Here is a 14,263-nt window from a genome sequence, read left to right on the forward strand (position 1 = left end):
TCAGTGGGTGAGGGAGGGGTAACTGCACAAGCCTTAACTGTGTTGTTTTGGTGGATTACATCACAAAATCGTCACATGGTGTCCAGTCTGAGCAGGCAAGAGGAGCATTATTAATCCACGGTCCTCTCTCACAGCTGTCAGTACTCTGGCCAGACACTGCAAAAAAAAACTTAAAGAAAGGAGACACCAGAGCCCCATTGACTGGTTGGACTACCGAACAAGACAACAGGAAAAACAGACAGGCATCATGACACAGGGCAAGGTATGACTATGCTTTAATGACTTTCAGTTGCTATTTCTGTCTTATTCTGCAATTTGATTTTCTGAGTATTCCATAACATTCACTTGATATGCTTGTCTCTATTTCCATCCCTTAGGTATAACTAATGCTAAATTATTTTTGGTAATACCACCTATTTAGTTGTGAAGATCACCATAATTAGTCATTTGAATCAACTAGAACTTGAGGCTGTGGATTTTTAATAAGCAAGTAGAATTCTAGCTGATTAATTTAGTGACCTTGTGTTTTTTTTAATAATTTCTGCAAATATATTTGTTTATGGTGTGCAATGCCTAACAGTTAAGTATTATGTGTATGATATAATGTATGAATGAAGTGCGTCACATGTTGTTTTGCCATGTTGCGTCACCATCACACATTTGTTTCTGTAGCTCTGGAAGCCAATACGTGTTCCCAGTGTGTGCCTCACTTTTCTTCCAGCTGGTGAGAATAGTATAAGAGGGTTTTTGAAAAAATCTGCGGAACATAGATAGCTGATTTTAAACGACCTTCTGGCTTTTATAAGCATAGCCGCCGGCTATTAGCCGGTAGATTATCTTCCAACGCAGCTGAAGTCCGATGCTGGGATAATAAATAATGTAGCCTATTAGCGTCAATGACGTGCAGTGAGGGCTACGCATGGGGCTACGCAAGCTAGTCTGACGTAGTAACGTGCAATTCCAACTGCGCACATTTCCACTACGGAATCCTATAGTTAAATCCTATTGGCAATGATCATGAACATGCTTATAATTGTTAACATAGTTACACATCAGGGTTTGAGTTATAAACTGAGCTCTGTGGGGGTCTTTAAAAAAAAAACGCACGCCCGTAGGAACGCACACACTCAAACATTATACACTCAGCCATTTCTTTTTTTGCCATTTTGCTGGATTTATTTGTCAATATTTACAGCGTTGCTGCCCATAGTGATAGCCCTATAGTTGAAATATACTACCCCCAAATAAACATATGGACATGGGTTACTATTTAAAAAAAATGTGCAAATGTATTTAGGAACCTATCCATGTGAACATATTTTAAGTGGGGGTGGACCTCAAATCCTCTAGGGGGGTCCGGGGGCATGCTCCCCCGGTAAGATATATATTTTTTTATTTTGGAGTTAAATGCATCAATCTGGTGCATTTTGAGGGGAAATAAAGAGACTAGATCTATGGAAACGCCCATATGAAACATAACTGTATACATTTAAATAGTCATAAAATCATAAGAACATGGCCATAACCAATAACATACCATATCCAATATTAAAAAACATTGAAACTTGTTTATTTTCGGTTCATTTAAAGTTGCGAGTGTGTCTGGGCTCCTGAACCAGCTGAAAGAAGGGTAGCAAGTTGTAGTCGTTTTTGAAGAAGACAATGTGTCAGTGCTCCCGTCTGAAACCATGTAAAATATCAATTGCCATGTTGATGGGTGAAAGCAGGTGACATGTGAGTAAAAATGCAGGCCTGATAATTCACCTTTAATTGCAGCTTATTTATTTGTGATCCCTTGTATCACAGATGTTCACTTTATTTGATATTCTGTAGGGATTTATTTCCGATTCAAATATATTCTTACTCTCAACTAAAATGTGAAACACACTAAATGGAACGTATAACAAATTGTTCTTTTTTTGTCCTATTATATCAGCTGTTACTTGCAAATAAGAGCGCCAATGGCAGTGGAGAAGTCTTAGTGGCGCCAATTCCTCCCAGCTATGAGGAAGCCACTGCAGGTATACCAACAACTTGTCCTACTACATTTGCTCTTACTGTTAGTTTCGTTTTCTTTTCTAAAGTACATATGGTAATGTTTATCATGTTAATTCATTGTTTTTCTCCAGGCACCAGTGCGCCTTGCTACAATGATTGTGAGATGCTTACAGAGTTCACCTGGGATGACCGTAACATCCGGAGGATCTTCATACGTAAGGTATCGAAATCTTTAGCATTAAATTGATCTCAATATTAGAATGCTGTGTATCACTGATAATTTACTTCATATTTATGTTACCCTAAAAATACCCAACCTGCACATATCTGTACATTTACCGTTATGCAAATGTTTTTATTTATAAAGGTGTACACTATCTTGATGATCCAGCTTTTGGTCACTCTCTCTATTGTGGCTCTTTTCACATTCTGGTGAGCTTATAATAAAAATGTTGAACAACATTAAAAATGTTTTTCTTGGTAGAAATCTTACCTAAGACTGTGTTCTTTTTAGTGACCCCGTGAAGGACTACATTCAAACCAACCCTGGCTGGTATTGGGCATCTTAGTAAGTAACAGGTTTATTTAGTAATACTGTCAGGGTTTGAGTTTTGTTGTGGGGTTATTTTGCTTTTCTGTTCTCCCTGTCATGTTTTCCTCCTTGTTTCTTGTCTGGTCCTTCTCCCTGTGTTTTCCTCCCTGTCGTTAGTTTCCCTGGTGTGTCTAATTATCTGATTGTGTTCACCTGTTGCCCTTATGTTTCTCCTTCCCTGCCCGGCTGTTTCTCGTCTCGTGGTTACCCCTCCCTGTATTTAGTCTTGGCTCTTCCTGTGTTCGGTGTCGGTTCATTGTTTGTTTTTCCCGTCACTCTCCATGTCAGTCATCGTCAGCTTTTTGTATTATATCTTCCTTGTGCTTCCTTTGTGTTTTTGCCATCAGCTTTTACAATAAAGCTCGTTTTTGTTTTCTAGACCAACTTACCTTTTTTTTGTAGTCTGCTTTTGGGTCCTACCTTTCCCAAACCGTAACAAATACACCATCACTCTGTCGGTTTGGTTCATGTCATTTCTATCTAGCAAAATATCTAACTATGTTTTTGTTCTTTAACAGTGCTGTGTTCTTTGTCACATATCTGACCCTGTCCTGCTGCTCTGCACCAAGGTAATGTAAAGGTTCTGAAGACCAGAAATTGACATCCTTGATTGATTCTCAAATAAGTAAAAATAATTACACAAATCACTTTAACTTACTCTTACAGGAGACAGTTTCCATGGAATCTGATTCTGCTTGGCATATTTGTAAGTACAAGGCAAATATGTATATTTACAGAAATGTTGTTTTCTATATTATAAATGTTATTCCAAAATGAATGTATGAATATATTATGTAACAAATGCCAGATTTTTCACATGACTATCATGTCCTTTTCAGACCCTCTCCCTATCATACATGACAGGGATGTTGTCCAGGTACACTTCTATATTTTATGCACCATTTTATGTAAATGTCTTGTTCAACCTTGCATTATGTTTTGCTGCTTCAGTCTCTCTTCTTAGTTAGCATGATGGCTTTGCTTTCAGATAATTTTAGCAGCAATGTACTTTTCCACGCTATTTGAGGTTATGTGTTTGGTTTTACATTTCTTGAAACCTTTTCTGTAAGTTTTGTTTGCATGTTTCTTTTTTTAATAGTTTCTATAACACCAAGTCAGTGGTATTGTGTCTGGGCATCACAGCAGCAGTCTGTCTCCTGGTCACAGTCTTCAGCTTTCAATCTAAGGTGAGAGAAAAAAAAAAAAATTCCTTAACTGTATATCATATATTATGTGATACTGTATGCATGATTAACAGTCAAAATCATGTCAAGTCGGCTTTTCACATTGTGAGAATAACACAGGGTTGATTTCATGTGTTTCCTCCATCCAGATTGATCTGACATCATACCAAGGGGTGCTCTTTGTCTTCTGCATGGTGATGTTTGTCTCCGGGATAGTGCTGGCAATGGTCCTTCCCTATCATTATGTAAGTACGAGAATCCAAATAGAGCCACTACACCAGTTATTTATCAGGCAAGACTAAAATGTGCATTTTGAGTCGACCAAGATAAAGTTTGATCAAATGTTAATTTAAAGTCTGAGATTCACATAAGACTAGGTCAGACTTTACTAAAAACGGATATCACTGTACCATCATATGCTTTCAAATATGAAGGAGTGTCTTTTGTGTGTGGTGACCTAAACACTGTCATTGCATGTTTTTCCCATTTAGGTACCCTGGTTGGATGCCACCTACGCTGTCTTGGGAGCAATACTGTTCACCATGGTAAGAGTACTGATGCCATTGGGCTATATCTAATACCAACTATAAATAACCAGATCCATGAGAATCAAAATAACCAAAAAGATGTCTTGCTTGCTGTTTTTTTTCTTTCTGTTTCAGTTTTTAGCATTTGATACCCAGCTCATCATGGGTAACAAGCGCTACAGCATTAGTCCAGAAGAGTACGTCTTTGCCACTCTCAACATCTACCTGGATATCATCTATATCTTCTCCTTCTTCCTCCAAATCTTTGGAACAAAAAATGATTAAACCATCGGCCCACCTTATACAAGAGATGGGATTTTAGGCGGACAAGATCAAAGTATTTTGAAGGTTTGTGATTTGTGGTGACAATGCTTCCAATTGTAACAACTTAATTTTTTTCCTGATCCTGATTAAGCCACCCATAATTTGTTAATCTTATGTACAGCTATACACTTACATAGATATGTGTCAGTGTTCAAATCCAAAATGTCTACAACCTTTCCCTCTTCTCTAGCATGTTGTAAACCTACACCACATCATAGGGTTAGCTTACTAGCTTTACCAGCAGGAAACAATCATTGATCTTCCTCCATTTTAAATAAATAAAAAATACTGTGAGTGTTCATATAAAGCTGTATTGGTGTCTTTATATCCATTCCTGCCTATAAATCAAATGTGTATTGCACACAGTAGATGTCAGTGCGCTTCAATAGGTATGTGATCTACAATTCAATATGCATGGCTCTTAAAAAGCCTTAACTTTGCCAAGATAGTCATCCTACCATTTGGCTATTGGGGGAGTGGATTTTGTGACTGAAGGCACTTTCAAAAAATAATATTTTTGTGTTTCCAAGCAGATCCGATGTTGTCTGAATACTGTGAATTACAAGAGAAACTTTCACTCTTGACAATCTGAAAATGTTATTTATTTGATTTGGGATGTTGCTTCACTTCTGCCTTGATTTGTTACCCATGTTTACTCTATAGTCCATGTGTTTATTTTCTCATACTTTTATTCCACTTAACTTAACTCTGAGGCTGTCCTTTATTGCATTCACATTGTTTATTATGTAATATGTATGTTTGAATCTAAAATGTTTTGAGTTAAATATATTTAGTGCAAAAATAGATATGTGGCATTCTGGTCGTATTTGTTTGAAGTGGTGACAGTTGATAATTAAACAGTGCCATACATGCATGGAATCTTATGTAACTTTTTATAAGGCCTGCAGTTGTAGAAAGGCTTGAATGCTGTATTTCATGACATTTGTAGTGTATTTTTTTTTAATGACCGAACGAAATATATATTTCAGAAAATGTGATTTTAAAACATGAAATGAATTCATAAGTCGTCTAAAGTGGCCTTGGACTATCTTTATTTGATGAAATATATTGTGTTAAGAGTACCCTGCATTTCATCGAAGCATTGGTGTTACTGTTTTAATTTATTAAAGAGTGGATGTGTATGAGTGAACTCTCTTGGTCTCTATCATTTAACCAATAATACACCCCTTTAACTGATTACCTTTTATTTTTAGTCCGTGTTACTCATGTAACTCCATTTAAGAAATGAAGGTATTGCTAAAGTTTTGTACGATAACAATCTATACATCAATACATTTGGAATGTATTATTATCATAAACATTCTTAATAAAACACAGAACAATAGACACTCTTAAGGTGAGTTATTGATTATTGTATAGTGCTGATAAAAAATGCATTAGATAATACATTAATAAGGACATGTTAATTAAAAGAAATTAAAAGACGCAAGATGTGAAGATTCATTAAGACTCAATGAAACAATAGAGAGAAAATGAGTTGTGAACCTAAAAACATTTTTTTAAAGATTTGTTCCATACCGCAGTAGCAGTACCGGGTGTGACGTGAAGTTAAATGGTCTCCACCAGTCTGCCTTCAGCCAGTAGATGTCGGTTACACTGGGGTTTACAACACCCTGTCAGCCAATCACAATGAGCGATGGTTGATCGTCCTTTTCAGCCATGTTGTGGTTTTGAATGAGGAAGAAGCGGGAGATAATATTTTTCAACGAGTTTATATACAATTTAAAGTATCGTTAAAGATATATAAATGAGTTAGGGTGTAACTCAACATGATAAACTTTTTTCCGAAGGCGTTGTTTGCGACTTGTCACATTCCTGTTGGAATTTAAACATACTTCAATAAATTAGCCGTTTAGCTAGCTCTGTTAGCTAGCGGGGTGGTTAGCGTAGTGGGCTATCTAGGCAACTAGCTAATTCTCAGCTAACTAGCTAACGGTTAGCTCGTTTCCTGGGAAAGGAAAATGTTAATTGTGAAGAGCGTTAGCCTTTGAAATAGCCTCAGCTTACCTGCGTTAATCGAATGATGCGCGTTAGCTTCATTTTTTTGGGACCATATTGACCGGTAGACTGAAAGCAACTTTAGCTATTTATTTTCAAACCGGCGGTTATATTTCTGAAAGCCATGTTGAATCAAATATACGGCTGGATAGAAACAAGCTTTGCCAATCTTCGCAACGGTGTTCCAGCTGTGGAGCACTCTGATGCTCACCCGACACAAGCAGACGGTCCGATGAGGAGGAAAAGACCAATTGAATGGTACGAGCTACAACCGCAATATTCCCATGTGTAGTCAAAAGTCAGTATGTTTAAAAAGACCGACCCCGAAATTTGTTTTCTGTTTTATAATGGGTGAACTTAACAGTTTCTGTAGAGCTGCCGTTAATTGTCTCGATTCAACATTTGTTATGTGAATATTTGTATCATCACTTATCTAAATGAATGTGTTATTAACTGTATAGCGTCAATCTGTTTCCCCTTTAAGTTTGGAAGATGGGCATAACCTCGATAAAGATGGTGTAATAAAGAAATCTCGAATGGGTAAATAATAACTCACTTTGCTACTTGTTATGATGTCCGTGTATGTGATCATATAGTTGAATCAGTGTTATGCTACTTACAATCTTGTCTGTCTGTTTTAAATTTCTCTAGGAGATATTATTGACACAGTAAAGGTTGCAGCTGAAGGGGTTAAGAGTCACAGCTCCAGTCTAGCTACATGGATGAGGAACAATGTGAGCCCTGCTCTGAGAGATATACTTCCTGCCACCCCTGGTCCTTCACCTCAAGATCCCCAGCCCTCAACATCGGCAGCAGTCTGGGCAGGGATGCCGGTAAGGATGCTCAGTCTTGGCTGTTGAGATTTGATAACATTTCACGCTTTTAATTAAAGATTTCCTATATTCTTTTGGTTTAAGATTGTTGAAAGGAACTGCCTGGATGAGCACTTCGCTGCTCCCTCGACCACTTTTGATTGGAAAGCATCCAAATCAGGTTAGATGGTCACTAAGAGCATTCTATTTTCATTAGAATGAAGGTTGGTTTGTGCAGACTTAAGGCTCTTGAAGAGAAGTTCATTATTGTACTGTTTTCTTTCAACTCTAGAATGGTCGCGCAATGAGAAGACCAATGTGGGATTCAAAGTCTGTAGGCGACAAGTGTGCATGAGTCCTACACATCGTGAAGTGCCAAAAACAAATGGGCACTCAGTCAACTTGCCAACCTCCATAACTCCAAAATTGCATCCCTCTCCACGGCTCGGCAGGCCCCTAAACCTGCGACCATATGGAACACCAAGGTATTTCCTTCACTTTTTACCTCAAGACAAAATAGTTCAGGGCTCAACAATAAGGATTGCTGTTGCTTTTTGTTATATGAACTTCAGTAGGTAGAGGATTATTATGCTCATTTTGTCTTTGCAGTTTTACTGGAGTGACAAGCAGCTCCTGCACCAGCATGTATGAGAAGAACTTTCCCATCAAAGTGGTGCAGAGCCCAACACACAGCAGCTCATCTGGGCGCCTTCACAATGCCCGGACCCACTGCACAGCACAGGAGGTCAGACATCCGGACTGTTTTAATCATTTCTAACTCAGTTTGTGTGTTTTTTGTTGATGTATTGCTTCTCCTGTGTGTTTGTGCAGTCTGTTTGTGAAGAGGAGAAGGAGGTCTACAAGCAGCTCCTCACCATGGTCTCGGGCGGTCAGTCATCTTTTCTGCACAACGGGGGCTCACACACCATCGTGAGATCACACAGAGATTTGTACGCATCCATACAAATGTTGTAGACTTGACCAGTGTCATATTCAAACTGTTAATAGGTATAAAAGTGAATGCAGAGTAGGGGGGGCACAGGGGGAAAGTTGTGTCAGAATTCAGTCACAGGCCAGTCGGGGGCTTCAAAAGCAAATAAGGTTAACCATGGTACTCTATCCAAAATGTTTTTTGTGTTTTTGTTCTGTTGCCAACAGTTATTCAAGCATGCTTAAGGGGTAGTTACATCTATGTTTTGTATTTGGAACCGGCAGGCAAGGAATACAACTTACAGATATATCCATCTATCAAAAACTGAATTAAAAAAATGGATAAATAGTAATAGTTCCATTTCTATACTTCAGATCTGTGTTCTGGATGGTATCTTCATCTTATTCCTGTCACTTTCTCATCAGTTCCAGCTTCTTAATTTCCAGCCGCAGACTGCAACAGTTCACTTCCCCTAGCTTGTCAGCAGCGGGGGAAACTTCAGAGGGTCCAAGCAATCCCCCCAGCCTCAGGGGGACGTCGAGCCACAGTTCCAGCAACCTCCCGAGCCCAAGTGGGGCCTCCAGCAGGCCAGGGGTCCAGACATGGTCTTCGGACATGGACCCCAGTTCCAGCAGAGCAGCCACTCTCCCATCAACGCTCTCTCCATCTGCTCTGCAGGATAACTCCTCTCAGGACACACAGTCATCAGGTACCATTTCTACATTTTTGAGTAAACAAGGCATCTTGATATGGGATGTTCATAATAGATTGAATATTATCTTGCTTCTGTATTTTTTCCTTTTTGCTATAATAACCTTTTCTTTTCTTTCAGCTCATGACAGTGACTCTGTTATTATTGTTAATGAGAAAAAGGGTAAAAAGCAAGACGGCTCAAGGTTAGCATTTATTTTCACTAATCTTTGCAATGTTGTTCCTTGCGTTGTTTCGTCACCATAGGATTTCACTGTAGTTAGTAGAAATTAAACGAGTAATATGATTTTACGTCATCGAAGCATTTGGTGCTGTTAATTTAGAAAGTGTAAATGAGTTTAGTACCATGGAAAGTCTGCTATACTTGGTGGAGTAAAAACAGTGACTAAAGTCAACTCGGGTGTTATGATTGTATGCACAATAACACATTTCTATTCCTTTACAGCCTGCCATGTTTCAAAGCCGAGTTATGGATAAAGGAATTGTAAGTACTTTCCAATGTGTTTTAATTATTGATCCAGTATTCACTGATGTTATGATTGAACAGAGGAAACATGAATCTTTTTTTGTCACTGTAGGACGAGTATGTATGACTCCCGTGCCAGAGAGAGGCGGAGACACATTGAAGAGCAGGAGGCGCTGACGGCCCTGCTGCTGCGGCAGGTCAGTGCGCACCACTGCAGCTCTCTTTCAGATCCATTTATCAGCTTCTTCTCCTCCTGGTAACGTATGTTGTGTTGTTACTGGTTCCCAGCGCCTGTCTGAAGAGGGGCAACGCAGCCCAGATGTGGAGGTCCACGTTCGAGTTCCTTTGGAAAAGGAGGTTCCTTTGACTCGTGTGATCGAAGAACCAAAGCCTTTGGAAGAGAAGCCAGAATTCCCTGAGCTCACAGAGGTGAGGACTTTTTCTGTACGACATCAAGCTTTATGAATTTGGGGACAAATGTGTATATATAATAATACAAATGTAGAGGTTAGATGAATACTTTGCTTTCTGCTTTTTCACTTGTATGCTCTCTCTGTGTGTTAAGGAAATGGACGATGAGGTGAACGGGGCGCTGGACGGAGCTCATTATGAAGTTTTGAGTGAAGGTTTTGGTCTCAGTCTCACCCGCAAAGACCTGCAGACCCTCAGCGACCTCAACTGGCTCAATGACGAGGTGAGTGCACTTTATCCCAGAGGTCAGATCTGCGTGTGAATGATCAGCAGGCTGTCCTTTATTGGCAGATGTGATATAAAAACAAGATATACGACCATGATTTTATTTAAGCAATAACCCACTATTGATTAAAAACACAGCTGAAGGGTGTCATTAGTTTCTTAATGCTTTAATGAAACCATCTTTATTAAATATACCTGGCAAGCAGCGTTTCTGCCAGGGAGGCGTCTTGCCATCATTTGACGCTCTTATTCAGCTCGGGGTGCCCTGAACTCGAGCCGAGGGAGTCCAAAAATATGAATAATTCGAGAGAAGATCGAGAGTTTTTATCGCTTGAAATAACGAAAAGGGACAAGGACATCCCGCTGTTGGAGGGGCAAAGGAGTCTGGTGGGATTATTTTCGGAGTATTGAAGATCGTTTCCCCGACATCAGTGGTGCCTGCTACAGGACAACACGGAACATGCGCGATTTGGACACGATGAGCGGTGCTAGTGGAGCACGCACGTGAGCTGTGAGCACCAGAGCCTCGCAGCGGCGAAACTGAGGCTCCGTGGTAAAATGCCCCTTTCACACCAACGCGTTTTCAGCGCCGGCTCGGAGCTAGAGCCTGAAAAGTACCGTTTTTTCCTGTTCACACCGCAGCGTCGCCGCCTCTTAGCTCCGGAATCCGGTTCACTTCCAGCTCCAAAAATGTTTCGGTCTAGAAGCAAGAGCTTCGGAGCTAAGAGGCGGCGTCGCTTACGTCTCTCTTACGTCGAGGCGTGCAGGAAACTAAACCCGCCTCCCCAGAACATGGGTCGACTGAAGAGTCTCGTCATGCCTGCCTACAAGCAGTAGTGCTGAGCAAAGTGACTAGAAGGCAACCACACATTTATAAAAGGAAACCCACTTTATAAAGTCAGGCAACACTAACCAGGCTTTGTGTGATTCTGTTTATTTGCACCTTACTCTGACCATCCGTTTACTGTTATTGATCATTGTGTAGAGCAGGCAGACGTTTTGTTTTGTATTATAGCAGCTATCGGATGGAATCCATACATGGGCTGCACAGGTTGAAAAGTATAAGGTTGGAGAAGTTGTTATTTAATTTAATCTGGCTTTGCTTTAAAAGCAACACGATCATCGACCCGACGCAGTCCCCCGTTGTTGTTGTTGTTGTGAGCGCCGTTGGGGAGCAAATCAGTGATGTAAACAGTGACGTCATGACGCAGCAGCGGCAGCACCATCCCGGCTCTGGTGGTGTGAACAGAGCGGGAGCAGATAAGGGAAACCGGAGCTGAACCAGAAAAGCTCTAGCTCGGGGCTAGAAAGGGAAAAGCGCTGGTGTGAAAGCCGCATAAGAGAGCCGAGCCAAATGATCCGGCTCACTAACGTAAAAAGACAGTATCTATAATGTTGAATATAAACCATCTCAGGCCTGGTCTGGCAGAAATACTGCTGGCAAGGTTTCATAAAAAGGAAAAAAGCCAAAATAATTGTTGTAGTAATAATAATAATAATAATAATAATAATAATAACAATGTTCTCTATTCTGTCCTGCTAAACAAATCACTTCCCAATATGTGACTAATGGTGCAGTGAAACAATTGTAATGCGATCACAGCTGTTTGAACAGTATTTAACATTGGACTGGAACTATCCTTTTCATAATGCGTCTGTAATTCATGTAGCACAACTGAGCCTAGAGTTGTGCTTGTTCATTGAATTGAAACTCTCCCTCCTTAATGTCTCAGGTCATCAACTTTTATATGAACCTGCTGGTGGAGCGCAGCAAGGACCCAAAGCTGCCGTCGGTCAACACCTTCAACACGTTCTTCTACCCCAGGCTGCGCAGCAGCGGCTACACTGCCGTGCGCCGCTGGACTAAGAAGACGGACATCTTTTCTAAAGACATCCTTCTGGTTCCTGTCCACTTGGGGGTGCACTGGTGCCTCTCGGTGAGTTTTTTTAACATGATTTTAAACCTGGAAGTAACAATTTGGGGATTTTGTATTGCAGTTTGTTTACTGTGCAACTCTCTCTCTCAGGTGGTGGATTTCCGCAAAAAGGCTATTATGTACTTTGATTCCATGGGAGGAAACAATGACGGCGCGTGCCAAATATTATTGTAAGTTTCAGTATCACATATAAGAGTTTTGTTGAATGGTATATTTTCTGGGAGCTAAATGTAACTAATGCTCATTGTTTTTCATGTGCAATAATAGAGTATAAAACGTTATTTGTATTTGTCTTGCCAGAGACTACCTGCTACAGGAAAGTAAAGACAAAAAGGGCAAAGCACTGGATACCTCAGACTGGACTCTCCACAGCAAAAAGCGCAGTGTAAGTCCTAAACACACAAGGGTGCTGAGCATGCGTTTGTCTTGCCATTTCATGTTGTGTTTTCAAATGGCATGTGTTTAGGAGGTTTGGAATAGGCTAATTGTCAACACAAAGCTCTGTATAATAGTTTTAGAAGATGGCCAGCTCGTTCCGGTTTGTTTTGCACTGCAGCGTTATAACCCAGTGAAGTCGTTTTAATCATCATGAAATTCAGGATTCATAGAGGTGCTGGAAATCCTTTAACACATTCATTTTATTGTGGTTTTTCAATGATTTAAAAAGTAGGTTTTCAGATCAATCATTGGGTTGGTAGAGGGGGAATGTCAAATAACCTCTTTATTTCTCTTATGCCCTCAGGAGATCCCTCAGCAGATGAATGGTAGCGACTGTGGAATGTTCACATGCAAATATGCAGATTACATCACCAAAGACAGGCCAATCACGTTCACACAGGTAATGACAAACAAAGATTCTGGTAATCATCATTTCAGTGGCCTCAAAATGACGTGCTCTTTCTTTTCTTTTCAGAAACACATGCCCTACTTCAGAAGAAGGATTGTTTGGGAGATTCTGAACCACAAACTGTTATGATATCAGTTTGAGGCTTATGAACTTTGATAGTCAGTCTCGAACGTTGAGAAGTCTTGGCGATGGCTGAGCTCAACAGCAGGATCCACTTACAGTGGTCCTGCTCTGGGAAAGACATACAGACCAGCTGAGGACATCGGGAACCAGCTCTGCTTCCCTTCATCCCCTCCTGCCAATCCAAACCCTCAGCTGCAACAAGCCCCGCCTCTCAGTACTCTAGTCCACCTTGTTGTTGATGTGGTGCAGCTGAGCATCAGCACAGCAGGTGAACGACACACTGCTGGTTTTGTAACGCCCAGCGGAAAACTGTACTGACTCTCAAACCATACTCTTGAGCTGCAATGTTTGGATGCCGTCATACAAAGTGTACTTGTTTTTGTCTTACAGGGAGAAGAGCGCATTATGATGTATCATTTGTTTAACAAAAGTAATATTACATTTTGGTGTCATTCTTTAATACTCATTGTGCGTTCAAATTCATATTTCACCTTACCATGAAAACTGAGATTTAAACGGCATCTAAAATTCTGTCTCTGTGTGTTTTGCATCAGTTTTTTTGTGCATCATATGAACATTTCACATAAGACAGAACTATTTTTGTAATTATTTTTAATTAAAAGGCACAGAAGCCTTGAAGTATTGCCTCAGACTATGATTTATAGTGATAATAAAATGTTTCCCATACCACAGATTTGCTAAAAACAAGTTGTGGTTGCACCCTCAAACAACAGGGTATAAAATCCTTATCTGCTTCTTTATAAAAGATGTAAATTGAGGTTCAAAGTCTATTTTATGTCATTCAGAGTCTCTTTTTTTACAGCAACTTTTGGGCATATTCAGTATATTTTCAACTTAGTACATAAAACACACAGCATCTTGAACAGTGTAATATACTTTTTCTTTACATTTTTCTTATCTATTTTTTATTTAGATGCAAGTGTGTTTTAGAAATAATGCTTATGTATTGTGACTGTTTGTGTATTACCTCAAACTCTTATCGGGTTTTATATGAAAACTGCCACATTTGATAAAGAAGAGAGAACCTGGTCATGTGTCTTGGCTTATTTGAAACGCTTCATGTCTTTCAGGAGGA

The 14,263-nt window shown here is 39.9% G+C and overlaps 2 protein-coding genes across 2 annotated transcripts; both read left to right on the forward strand.

Moving 5' to 3' along the window:
* The first annotated feature begins 70 nt into the window (after positions 1 to 70).
* On the forward strand, positions 71 to 5,775 carry LOC307035500 (protein lifeguard 2-like). Its single transcript, XM_079674884.1, has 12 exons — positions 71 to 262; positions 1,937 to 2,021; positions 2,130 to 2,218; positions 2,366 to 2,430; positions 2,513 to 2,566; positions 3,109 to 3,159; positions 3,257 to 3,296; positions 3,430 to 3,467; positions 3,690 to 3,777; positions 3,924 to 4,019; positions 4,266 to 4,319; positions 4,437 to 5,775. The coding sequence occupies exons 1-12, from the start codon at positions 248 to 250 to the stop codon at positions 4,584 to 4,586; spliced, it is 825 nt and encodes a 274-aa protein (XP_079531010.1). The 5' UTR covers positions 71 to 247; the 3' UTR covers positions 4,587 to 5,775.
* Positions 5,776 to 6,223: 448 nt separating this feature from the next.
* senp1 (SUMO specific peptidase 1) lies at positions 6,224 to 14,216 on the forward strand. The gene is made up of 18 exons (XM_079677197.1): positions 6,224 to 6,902; positions 7,129 to 7,184; positions 7,296 to 7,477; positions 7,562 to 7,637; positions 7,749 to 7,941; positions 8,066 to 8,201; positions 8,288 to 8,406; positions 8,813 to 9,096; positions 9,220 to 9,283; positions 9,544 to 9,582; positions 9,677 to 9,761; positions 9,853 to 9,993; positions 10,130 to 10,258; positions 11,994 to 12,197; positions 12,288 to 12,367; positions 12,498 to 12,582; positions 12,940 to 13,035; positions 13,111 to 14,216. The coding sequence occupies exons 1-18, from the start codon at positions 6,769 to 6,771 to the stop codon at positions 13,171 to 13,173; spliced, it is 2,166 nt and encodes a 721-aa protein (XP_079533323.1). The 5' UTR covers positions 6,224 to 6,768; the 3' UTR covers positions 13,174 to 14,216.
* Positions 14,217 to 14,263: the final 47 nt, after the last annotated feature.

This window comes from Notothenia rossii (assembly GCF_949606895.1).
Source record: "Notothenia rossii genome assembly, chromosome: 4".
Taxonomy (NCBI): domain Eukaryota; kingdom Metazoa; phylum Chordata; class Actinopteri; order Perciformes; family Nototheniidae; genus Notothenia; species Notothenia rossii.

Coding starts and splice junctions, on each gene's coding strand:
- LOC307035500 (XM_079674884.1), top strand. Junction 2,022..2,129: donor CTATGAGGAAGCCACTGCAG/GTATACCAACAA, acceptor GTTTTTCTCCAG/GCACCAGTGCGCCTTGCTAC. Junction 3,297..3,429: donor TGATTCTGCTTGGCATATTT/GTAAGTACAAGG, acceptor TGTCCTTTTCAG/ACCCTCTCCCTATCATACAT.
- senp1 (XM_079677197.1), top strand. CDS start 6,769: ATGTTGAATCAAATATACGGCTGGATAGAAACAAGCTTTGCCAATCTT. Junction 12,368..12,497: donor GGCGCGTGCCAAATATTATT/GTAAGTTTCAGT, acceptor TTGTCTTGCCAG/AGACTACCTGCTACAGGAAA. Junction 13,036..13,110: donor GGCCAATCACGTTCACACAG/GTAATGACAAAC, acceptor TTTTCTTTTCAG/AAACACATGCCCTACTTCAG.